The sequence below is a fragment of the Hermetia illucens genome, chromosome 4 (assembly GCF_905115235.1).
Source record: "Hermetia illucens chromosome 4, iHerIll2.2.curated.20191125, whole genome shotgun sequence".
Lineage (NCBI taxonomy): Eukaryota > Metazoa > Arthropoda > Insecta > Diptera > Stratiomyidae > Hermetia > Hermetia illucens.
Genome location: NC_051852.1, coordinates 45,649,768 through 45,661,909, shown reverse-complemented (window position 1 = coordinate 45,661,909; position 12,142 = coordinate 45,649,768). Strand labels below are relative to the sequence as shown.

The window sequence follows — 12,142 nt, the reverse complement described above, 5'->3', positions numbered from 1 at the left end:
AGTGCCAAGATCTCCAGAGACACCGCTTGGTGTTTGACAGAAATTGTGTGTTGTATTTGAGTGTCTCGTTTTCGAATGAATGGTGAGGAAGGCATTAATTGGGAATAAAAATGAATAACACGTGCCGAATATGCATGGAAGGAAGCAAAGAATTACTTTCAATGGCTGTGTCGAAGAGAGATAACGAAATTGAAATTTTGAAGCCAGGAATGATGTTCGAAGAGTGCCTTGGTATTGAGGTAACTTCACAACAGACACTGGATGCAATTTTTTGTGTATTTATTTGTTTTCATGCAGGTTGCGGATATCCCCGACTGCTTGCAAATATGTTTGGGGTGCAAGATTCATCTCACTTACTACTACGACTTCAAACAGCAAGCGTTAAGGTCTCACGATAAATTAATGAAAATCAGAAAAGAATCAGAAGCCCAGCTGGAGTCCGAGGCTGAAGAAATATTGGCTTTGCGTTTCGACAGTTCCAAACAGCCAAACAAACTAATACCGGAAACAAATGACCACTGTGCTATAGTCTTGGATGGTATAGATGAGGAGGAAGCAGGAGATATTGAGTTTGAATCAAATTTCAATGTTGACATCGAATATTTGGAGGAAGGCGTCAATCCACTGTGCGTACCAGACATGAAAGACGAAACTTATGAGGCAGTGGAGGAGAATATACAGAACGATGAGATTAAACCGGTGTTGGATACAGACAACTACGAAGAAGTAACCCTCAAAAATGGAGAGGCCGAAATCCTAATCGGTAAAGATAGATTGGAATTCAACGGGGTGCAAGATGAGGAAGAGCCTGATGAGTCAACAGATGGCGAAAAGTGAGTAGAAGATAAAAAGCTTTTAAAGTGATAGTAGTTGCATAGAAGGTGATGATATGGTCTTGCCAATGGAGTATTTCCTCTTTTTTCTGACGTGTGTAGACCCAGCGGGATGCAACTATGCATGTAGGGCCGTCGTGTTGGCGGATTTGTGTGTGGATATGTAATACCTCTGCCGCAATTAAGATGTGGAGTTCCACAAAAGGGTCAGTTGCAAATAACGGGTCGAGAACACATTCTCCTGTAGCATATACTCGCATAGGCTATCCTCGTTCACCGGTACCGGTTGTGGACTCATAACTTCTACTTAGTGATATCAAATTGGAAAGCGCTTCATGTTTTTTAACGTGCTCCAGTCTGATGTAGAACCTCCATCTGTCACGCGATCACACCCTCCCAATTTGGAAAACCACGAAGCGTATAATTCACATTGTAAATCTAATTTTCGGATCTATTCCGGCATTTTGTATTCGGTTACTTGCTTTCCACTTTGGCTTCGAGTAGGCGTCTATCAGTTTGCGTCCGCTCTGCAGGTCCTCGAAAATTTCGATAATTGTGGAGCTTCTAGGCAGTATAAAAGCTACAAATTCCCTCCTTGATTTGGTTTACTTGTGACCAGCTTCCGTTACTATGGTTAAAATTCGCCTGAGGACTGGCCGTTCGAAGGTCTTGTTCATCCATTTCCTTATTTTCCTTTGTAATTGTTGCACGTAAATATATATATATAGCTAGCCTTTACTCCAAATTGTAGGCGTTTAATATGTCGCTTCCTACAACGCCATTTTTTGCTGGTGTGTGCAATGGTCTTAGTCTAACCTTTTTTAAAGGTTTTTTTGTAAAACAACAGGGGGAAAAACTGAAAAAAATCAAAAGGCTGCCACTATACGGTGTCTAGGTTCCGAAATACCCTCCATACCGATATCTGTTCAAATAAAGTTAATAATAGTATTATTTTAATTTATAAGTAATTGACTGCAAACCCCCCTTAAGTTCATCCTAGAATCACGAAATGAGCATGATTATATCAAGTTTGAGGGAAATCGCACTATTACTAACAAAGTTACAATAGGTCAAAATTGCTACTTCTATGCAATTCAAGACTTTGAATGTTAGTATCACGCGAAAGTGGATATTCTCACGTAATATATGCATATATGCCAATGTCCACTGAAATGTTTTTATAAAGGAATACACAAAACCTTTCATATCTGAAGCGTCCAGCTTCCGGTTCCTCGACTGATTTTTTTTTAATGTCGACTTCTTTTACTGCTTCGTCAACTTTATTTAAACTTCTTCTGTTCTCATTTTCAATCTTGTCTTAATAGTTGTTTTCATCCGAGTAGGACACTGCCTGTGATGATTTTTGCAGTAATGCTTTATTTAAGTCTACTGACATCTGCACAGCAATGAATATTTTTAGGGTCAGTTTATCCTTCCTAATATTTTTTTGACTGGCTGAGCAAAGGGTCTACCGCCCCGTTCCGCACGTTTTTATCTCATAGTCTGATTCACAGGTGTTAGCTGCACTTGGAAACGGTCACCAATGATTGTTTCGGACTGCTTAAGAAGTTCCTAATAAGTGATAACCCTCCGATCCCAGAGGTGGAGGCACGAATATTGCATTTAGGTGTCAATGGACTTGATTCACGTGGCATCTTTTTGTTTCTTCAATTGTTTTGATACCCAATTATAAGATTTTTGGACCATGGTCCATTGCATGCAAACCTTTACCGACGGTCGGTCTATCATCATTTAACTGTTTGGACAAATAGTCCAGAGTTCGCATTGCATCTTCATCCAATAATTCGTCGTATATCTTTGAGTTTTTCCCTTAAAATTACTACTTTGTGAGTCTCGAAATCATTTGTTAGAAGTTGTATTCGGCGGATGCTAAGATTGAATTATAATTTTAGCTACCTTTTCATCTGAATCCCTTTATAGGATTATATCCTGTTTTCTGACTATGCAATCATCTCCATCTCCCAGCTTCAGAACCCCCGACTCCACGCTGAATCTATCTTAGAAAAATGTTGTTTCGTCATGCTGCAGCAGTGTGAGTACTAAAACCAATTCAATTTTTTTTCCTCTATATCTCCGCGGGACCTTCGTGAATTATTAATTCACGGGAGGCTTTTGATCTACACCAGCACGTTTAAATCGTACATCCGCCGCGTTTTGCAGACTGGATTAAGTTTTTTGTGCTTGTCGGGCTCAAAATCTTCTCTACTATAATGGAGGCATCTTTCTTTCATGCATTAACTGCACGGTGATACGGCGCATTCAGGACAGTCGGGAGGATTGTCCTATCTGAAGCTATACAAATGTCCCATACTGGAACTGGGTTAGGTGGTAGTTCAACTCCTAAGTGTTTTCACTCGAATTATTTCTCAATACTCGCCGTTGCTGCTATCTTTGTACTACGGTGATTTCGGACGGACTCGTCTACTTCCTCTGGTGGAAATAGTGCGCTTCATTCGTTAGAAGATCGAAAGGCCGAACTTAACCTCTTTCAGTTCACATCATTGTCCAATGTCATTTTAATATTTTGGCATCCTGACATTAGGCATCATCCTTGCTAGGAATAAATTAGTATCTGCTGCGTTTTTCGCATATAGTCCGATTTTAATACCTCGTGACTATCAATTCAGATCTACACATTATTATTCCTGCAATTTGTAATAAAAACCAGCTCCGGGTCCGGGTTTAACCGTTCGCAACTATTTTTGGATGACATGAATGTTTTCACTTCCAAAACTTTCCACGTTTCCATGGTGCTCCGAAACTACTGTAACCGCCAGCTCATTGTAAAACCTGTCAGCATTGTTTCCTTTGGTACGCCAAGGCTAGGCAGTGTATTATATATAATATTCACAGTATAGTTCCCAACACGGAACCTTTTTTTCTGGGTAGGGAAGATGAATGCGTTTACTCACAAAGTACAAAACTGACATGTCGTTGGATTACCTTTCCTTCGAGGAGAGAGGAGGGAAGGAGAGAACCCAAGCGTAATGCAACACGCACATCTCTCCGACAATGTTGTCTGAAGGGGGTTCCCCTCAGTCTGTATAACGTTGTTAACGAATCACAATCCCATTGCACCCAGTCAAGGTATTGTGCTTTCTCAATCTTGTGAAGATGAGGCTGACAACATCCATGCCCGGTTAGAAATTTGGTAAGCAAATTATCAGTGTCACCGTGCTTTGGATTCAGCGACGCACCTAAGTTGTCATTGAGCTGTGCAGTTTATCTGTCTCTCGACTCGACAATTTAAAGTATTTAACCGTTGATTTTACTCGATTATCACATCGCTCATCGGTATGGGATGTAGGGTCGAGATTCTCTTTTTAATCAGGATGGCTACTGCGATTTTTCCAACGCAAGGCTAAAACGATGAGCGGTTATTCATACACTTACCTGTCGCATTAGTATGGTATGTATTCTTTTGAACTGTCGTCCGTCCGTCGTATACCAGAGGATCCTGCCCGAGAAGTAACTAATAATTTACCGAACTATGTAGCCAGGGACAACCCGTTTATTCAACATGGCCAAATTGAAGGTATTCCTGACATCCAGCATCATCATGTCATAGCATTTACCGACGCTTAGTGTTTCCCGAGCCAGATCCGCGACTATGGATATTGCATCTATCGTCAGAATTCATGCGGTCGTCCATAAGACCAGCCGCTAGCTCGATAAACGGGAATAGCTTTTTGTATATTATCCTTTCCAACATCTTCTCCAAAAATACCAGTTCAAATACAGATACCTCGAATCGAGGAGAACGCGGTGAATTGGTTCCGGGACCTTGGTAGTAGAGTCTACTTGAGCCTGGTCTTAGGAGCCAAGTTAAGTTCCGGAATCCCGTCCAATTCTTCTTCTGTCTGTTTTATTATCCCAATATGTATACAGATCACTCATAATTCCTCCTGAATATTGTCACGTCTATATTCGACTCCTGAATGGGAAAGGAGATCTGAGTTGCCTCGCAATGGTTGAGAATGATTCCTATAAACTTCATTTAGCGGTGCGATTTAGCTCCCTCTCAAATGCCAGACACCTGCAACCATTTACAAGTTATCGGCCGTGCGTACTCTTTTCCCCCATGCACAATATGAATTCTATTTTTTAAGTGCAATCTTTTATGAAATCTGCACAATTTCTATGTATGATAAGAAATGGTGCATGTCTGAACCATCTCTTTGAAGATGTTTGCTGCCCGAACCTGTGCACGATTCATATTTTTACCTTGTCCGCGGTAATCAATTGAATCGCTGCTTCCATCGACAAGTTAATCTGTGTCCCTCCAAAAGCCTTTTCCTTCTTTTTTATAGTACTTTGTTCTATTTCGATTTATAAGAGAACACCATCTCCTGCTTTCGGGATTTAACCTGCGCAACTATCTACTAGCTTCTCGCAGGATCTATTTAGTTCCACCATCATGGGTCTCTTTTTCGTCAATATCGGATCCTTTTTCACCTTTCGAAGGATATTGGCATTGAAAATATCTCCTTTCTTGGGCGGAGCTCCTTTTTATTCGTTTGCCATTTTTTATTGCACATCTTTGCCCATTGCTCGGATTTGCAAGTTTTCGATTCATCTCCCTTTGCCGATGTCAAGATTGTGATCGTCACACGGCCATCTGGCCGCTCATTCCAAAATAATGTTGTAATGTAATTTATCGAATGTCACCACCGGAAAAAACCCTTCCCTACATATAGAACTTAACCAACCCCCTTCAGTCAATGGTAAATGACCCGTCAGACTGAGAGCCTTGGTTTTATTGGTGTTCATCTTGCCTCCACTCTTCTTCTTGCCTCCTTCCCCGAATCAAGAGCGCGAGAGCAAGCAGATATCACCAGCGTAGTCGAGGTGTTTGAGGAAAGATGACATTGAACCCCTCATACCGAATTCCACTTTGAACTTCAAATTCCTTTGAGATTTTACTTCGATGAAGCACGTGAGATATTGAGCGATCATATGTGATCATTGACGTCGAGAGCTAAAGTTTTCCGATGTAACACATCGAGTAATTAAAGAAACTTGAATTTCAGTTGGGTAAAAAAAAATTCTTACATTTTCGCTATTGTAGAATGGCATTTAAATAATCCAATCCATCTGATTATGATATTTTCCTTTCTTCTTTCATTTTTTATAATCTCTATTCTCTTTTTGTCAAACTTTTATATCATTTTCCAATATATTTTCTCGGAATCTGACCCAATGCAGAGATAGCAGTTGTTTCTAATTCCCTTTTGCCTTGAAACTATTTGGATTTATTGTTAAACGATTCAGACTAGATAGGAAATCGAGAACCTCATTTTGTTTCTGTTAAAAGTGCTGCTTACTCACGTTTGCAATTTCCAATTGCTGAAAAAAACGGTAGATCCGCAATTTTTGCCGAATTATCGTCAGTTTCCTGCAGAAGCATTTCCACAGATCGAGAGCTGTCTATATTCAATTTAAAACCCAATTTTTGGCTGTTCGTTGTATCCTATAGCATCGCAAACCATTACTCTTCTGCCATCTAGCTGTCTCTTGATTGACATTTTTGTTCCGTGGAAATAATAACTGAAACGGTCCAACCCGTCGAGATCGAATTTCTTTTCGTCCCTAAAAACTACATGACATTCATTTTTCTTCCAATACAAATGAATTTCAGCAAGTGTCATTTTGGTCCTTTTATGCTCATCTGTAAGGAACGGTTTTCTCTGCAATTTATGGTGTTTAAGACGCACGGTCGCGGTTCAATTTTTACTGGTGGCATCGGATACCAGCCGATTCAGCTGTGAATGAGTACCTGAGTCAAATCAGGGTAATAATCTCGGGCGAGCGTAATGCTGACCACATTGCCTCCTACAGTATGCTGTAGTGTACCGTTACGGTCTTGAATGAAGTGCTCTAACACACTTCAAGGCCCTGATCCAATATGGATTATTGCGCCAACCATTATTATTATTAGGACGCACAGTCAGTTTGGCCTCAGCAGAATGACAAAATTATGGAAAACTGATCGTTTATTGCAATGACTGATGGATCAATGAATATTAAAATTAAAAAAATCAATCAGTTCGGCTGGACTGAGTGCAAAGAACAGCGCTGCTGTGTATTGTTAATCGAAACATGACTTCCAAATGGGTGGGATGTTGAAATGCACGCCACAAAAATTGCTTTTTGTCTTCTTGTTTATTCTAAACGCTAGTCCGTCGGTTTCCCATTAATAAATTTTTGATGGCGGACGAATGGAATATTGGATGCGATCTGCCGTACGTAATCAAATAATTCTCTATCTTACAGTTCTTGGAAATTATCCACAATTAGAGGAATTTCCGTTATGGACTTTCCTTCGTCATGTATTTTTTTTAATGTGCAACTCCTTGACAGTGAACTGCTTTGCTCTATCATTATCATGATTTCACTACATAAAATTAGTTAGAAATGAATTTATCGTCTTTTTTACAGGACAAATGTTTACTCCTGAATATACAAAGAAAGTTATTTTAGTAGTGTCTTGTCATTTTGACCTACTTGAAATTCAACTTTTGTTTATTACTCGTTGGATTATACCGGGAAGACTCCGTAAATTAATCAGGGGAATGTAATGTGGTGCGATCATCCCAAATACATATACAGCTCCTGGAATTCATTTTATTATTTTACGATTTATTGAAAATCACTTATACCGACACTGTAGTTCGTGTCTTTTTTTTTTAATTAAGAAATTCTAGTTTACCACTAACTTAATTTCAAAATTCTGGAAATCCTTTATATAGAAAATTTGCTGCGCGGTCAAAGATCACCTCTTGTTTTCGCTGCATGCATACATTTTGCTTGCAATGTTGAAGGGGATATAATAATAATATTGTCAAGAGACGTCGCACTTCATACTAAAAGAGCTATTGTGCCCTTTGGCATTTATAGCATGTCGTTTAAGCTTATAACCGAAAGGGACTTTATTATGTTTTCTACTTTCAAGTGTTTCAACCTGGCATCTGGTATAAAGTAATCTCTCAAGTGCCTCAACTTACTTTGTGCAAGTTCCGGACACTGACCACGAATATGTATTGAGATTTTGTCACTTTCCTCACAAAATTTACAGACAGTGTCCGTAGATATCCGCAGCTTCCCCAAGTGCTAATTTAGCCTGCAGTGATCAGTGAGTATTCGTACTATGATTCGAAGGCCCTTCTTGGAGAGGTTGAAAACAATCTTTTAAGCGCTTGGATTCATATTAGCACCCTGGGCTGCTTCATTTCTATAAAGTTCGCCAGTACAATTCCGTCACCCGTTCCTCTTCGTTTTTAGAGTAATAATCAAGAACCCACTTACAACTAAACGAAATGACTCTGATCCCTGTTCCTTTCCTGACAAGCTTGCTCGCTACCTCATTACCCTCTAATCCTGAACTGGCACCATTGAGTTCCACAGTACCACATCACCTCTGTGTGCTGTTAAGCCTTATCGAATTGCCGTCAAGTCAAATTCGCAATGGCAGTTTGGCAAGTAAACTGGCACTTATTTTTTTCATAACACGAACACAAGTTCTTTGAAAATTCAATGTACTAACAATAGAGAAAAACGGACCAGAGAAATGATCCTACTTGAGCTTAAACTCTCACATGGATGCGTGTAAACCAGAAATACATTAACCTTTATTCAATCTTAGCAATTAACTTATAATATTATTATTGCGATTTCTCCTTTGAAGGAATGATAAGCCAACGTCGCAGAAAAATACTGTATGGAAATATCATTGTGGGATTTGTGGTAAGAAATTTCGCAATATAGACATTTACACAGGACACTTGAATGTACATCAAGGCTTACCTGCTTACTGGTAAATATGAACATGACATGTTTGTTCCAAAAATAGTAAAGTGGATTTTTTTATTCAGTTGTGAGATTTGTTCAAAGGAATTTAAATATAAGGTGAACTACGATTACCACATGAAAAACCATAACAACAATCGAAGTTTCAAATGCTCGTTCTGCACGAAAACGTGTTTATCCAAGTGGGACCTTAAAGTTCACATGCGATCCCATACCGACGGAAGACCGTACAGTTGTGAAATATGTGGTGAGTTCGATTTCATCGTATTGTATGTCCAAAATGAAAGATTTCCTGTAATATAAAAGCAATTTGGTTGTAGGAAGAGGATTTCGGGTGCATAGTCACATGACTGACCATATGGAAACACACAATAGCCAGAGGACGAATGAATGTCCAATCTGTTGCCAAAAGTACAAGACGAGAGCCTCATTGAAAATGCACTTGAGTACAGTTCATTTCAGAGTTAATGAATACACTTGCACAACGTGTGGTAAAGTTTTCTATCGGAATCATCATCTTAAGGTAAACTAGTACTCCTTGTGTATAATTTGTTTCATTATCGAATTGCATTTTTTATTTCAGGTTCATCAAAAAGTGCATCAACGGAATTCAAAAAATGATTAATTCCTTCTTTAAATAAAAGAAACGCTAGTCTAATTGTTGTTTCGTATATGGAGTAGGAATAAGAGTGTGATTCTATTTTCCCATAATAGGTCGAAGTAAGGCGATTCAAAGCTTAAGTTTATGCGTTTTTCCAGTTTTCTTTCGTTAAATTCCTTAAAATTCTTTTTTATCCGATATCAAGGATTCTTTATGATTACAAGGGCATGGAGATTAGTTTGGAATAAGAACCTTGTAGATCCCTGTACGCAAAGAAGTGTCCGGCAATGTGTTTGGATTGAGGCATGGGTCCGATAGTTCTGAAAAGTCACAGTAGACTCTCAAGAAAAATGGCTTTGTTTGGTTTGACAAACTCTAAAACAAACAAAAAATGTCATGTCATAAATTGAAGGTGGTAAGACATTGTGTGTACAAATTAGGTATCGATGAGTTTAGCGAGCTCTAGCTCATATCCATATGTGACATTATTGTATCCCTTGCATTTTGGCATTCCGATGAGTTGATGTTCACATGCACGAAGCTATCGTTCAATTCGTTAAACTTTAGGGGACTGCTCTATTGTGACCCGTTAGTTTTAGTCGTTAACATGCTTCACAATGAAATGGCTAGACGGTGGCGTCTGTGTATATCTGCCCAGGTAAATTTGGGTGTTAGGTTTTTGCAGTTGCTTTTCTAGTTTGATGCAATAGACCATGGACGAGGTTTAAGGTCTGTCATCACATGGGTTACATACTTACAAATTCGAAAAAGCCGAAAGGTTTTGTCACTTCTGTATTCTTGACGTTGTCAGATAGATGATCAATGAAATAAGCAATGTGCGGTCTCTCCTTTGTTATGCAGCAGGTGAAGCTCTTACCAACTGACGGGAAGAGGACTGGATTATACCTTTCTCAATAATATGAACGAAGACTTTGAAATGGCCGTCGGGTGCTCAAAATTCCAGGAGCCCAATAATCCTGATATCTGGACAGAGTTGATGTTAGAATTGAACATACCTCAATGCTCTTAGAATGCTTTTACCTAATGTTGAGGTAGCTCGTCTCGTATGTAGATTGATTTGCACGTCAGTGAATTCGTCAACCGTCTTGCTGTCGATTGCAATGAGAAGTAGGAGCCGCTCCTGACTATTAAGTTGTCTATAGAAAGCATGTCTTTGTATGCAAAAATCTTACGTCCGCCTGGTTGCACCAGAAGTCCCGAGACAAACGCAATTGTTAAGTACTGCAACCATGCGTCTTGGGACCTGGTTTCCGAAGTGTAGCGGTACGTAAGTTGAAGTTCAGCTTAGACAAATTAGAAAGAAAAGAAGAGGGTATTGATATATTGCTCTTTTTTATTTGAATGTGGTTTTGATTGTCATATCTCATTCCCGGATATCCTCTCGAGACAGAGGCGACACATGTGGGGAATCTAGCTCTCGATAGCAGCTTGGATCGTTCTTCCGGATGATTATCTGTTCGACCCGCTCGAAGTACCGCCTTTTCCAGTAAATTTTTGGGGGTATGATGTCAACTGCTCCGGTAGCCACAGTACGATTTAATGCAATTACAGTTCACTTAGAAGGGTGCCCGACTTATGTTTGGGTATCAGCCTAGACGGCTACCTGAGATGTGCTCTTTCAGCTGGGAACTCTGGTAACGCTCATGCGCAACGATTCAATGAAATATTTGGAAATTTGCTTTCGAAAATGTTATTCTATACGCACGAAATTCGTCGTAGCTAAAGTACATGATCTGCAATAAGGGATAAAAAAATAAAATTAGTGTACTAGAACCCCACGCTAACGAGCACTAGGGGACGAAAGCGTAATAATTTCCCATAGGTGGGGGTTAACTAATAATACGCCTTTCCTATTCAGTGCCTTAGGCATGCAGCAGTAAGGAATTGGAGAACATAGTAAGTTTCTAGACTGATGCGTACGCAAATAGTTAGGTAAGCTCCCGAAAAAGTACATTTTGTAGCGAATAAAACCGAAGTATTCAGAGGAACTATTGGCTTTGACTATGCGGTCAAAAGCTGGACAAGTAATTGTTCATTGTGTCTGATGTATTCTATCAGACCAGAAGTAGTATCTAAACCTGGCCCGCACCGCATTAAATAGTAGCAATTTCGTGAGAAAAGAGAAGAAATGATCTCACTTACGCGATTACTAACAATCACGAAAGTCAGATACTCATGGAACCAAGTTAAAATCCCGGTCCATAATGCGGCCTATGCAAACCTCGGGGCAAAAAGCCAGGTAAACGGTCCATCAACCGTTAACCTTGGCTTTGGAATGACGACTTCCAAATGAAGGTCCGTGAGAAGAAACGCCTTTGCCATAATTTTTTTCGACGATAAAACACTGGCCAATTGGCAAATTTACAAGAATCCCAAGCGAGAAGCTAAGGAAGCGGTCGTTGTTAACCGAGCTATCCATTACAAGCATCTTTACGACAAACTGGACACTCGCAGCAGTGAGAAATATCTCTGCGTGTTCTGCTGGCAGAGCCAACACCATCTATTGTACACCTCTGTTACGTTAATGGCAAGAAAGGTGCTTTGCTTATTGATAAACCGCGCCGGACAGATGGTGAGAATATTTCGAGCAGATTTCAAGGGAAGAATTTGTTCATCCTCCACTTCCACAAGCACTGCCGACATTTGCAATAATTCCACATGTCAGCACCACTGAAGTCAAGAACAAGGGAGAAGTAAAACGAATGCCATTCCATAGCCTATATAACGACGAGATCTATGAGCGATATCATGACCGTGTGGTTGTGGACAAACTCCGACTCAATAGGTTGCGGTGAGCAGATCACTTAATCCATATGGACGAGAATGATCCAACCCGGAAAGTCTATAGAGGCAATATCTA

The 12,142-nt window shown here is 39.8% G+C and overlaps 1 protein-coding gene across 1 annotated transcript; it reads left to right on the top strand.

Moving 5' to 3' along the window:
* Nucleotides 1-11: 11 nt before the first annotated feature.
* Nucleotides 12-9,413, top strand: LOC119655786 (zinc finger protein 17-like). Its single transcript, XM_038061877.1, has 6 exons — nucleotides 12-239; nucleotides 298-833; nucleotides 8,539-8,667; nucleotides 8,726-8,907; nucleotides 8,981-9,183; nucleotides 9,244-9,413. The coding sequence occupies exons 1-6, from the start codon at nucleotides 111-113 to the stop codon at nucleotides 9,283-9,285; spliced, it is 1,221 nt and encodes a 406-aa protein (XP_037917805.1). The 5' UTR covers nucleotides 12-110; the 3' UTR covers nucleotides 9,286-9,413.
* Nucleotides 9,414-12,142: the final 2,729 nt, after the last annotated feature.

What these genes read in the sequence shown, in the direction of transcription:
- LOC119655786 (XM_038061877.1), top strand. Translation starts at nt 111, where the DNA reads ATGAATAACACGTGCCGAATATGCATGGAAGGAAGCAAAGAATTACTT. An exon ending in CAAGGCTTACCTGCTTACTG is followed by an intron (nt 8,668 to 8,725) that starts GTAAATATGAAC and finishes TTTTTTATTCAG; the next exon opens with TTGTGAGATTTGTTCAAAGG. An exon ending in ATCGGAATCATCATCTTAAG is followed by an intron (nt 9,184 to 9,243) that starts GTAAACTAGTAC and finishes TTTTTATTTCAG; the next exon opens with GTTCATCAAAAAGTGCATCA.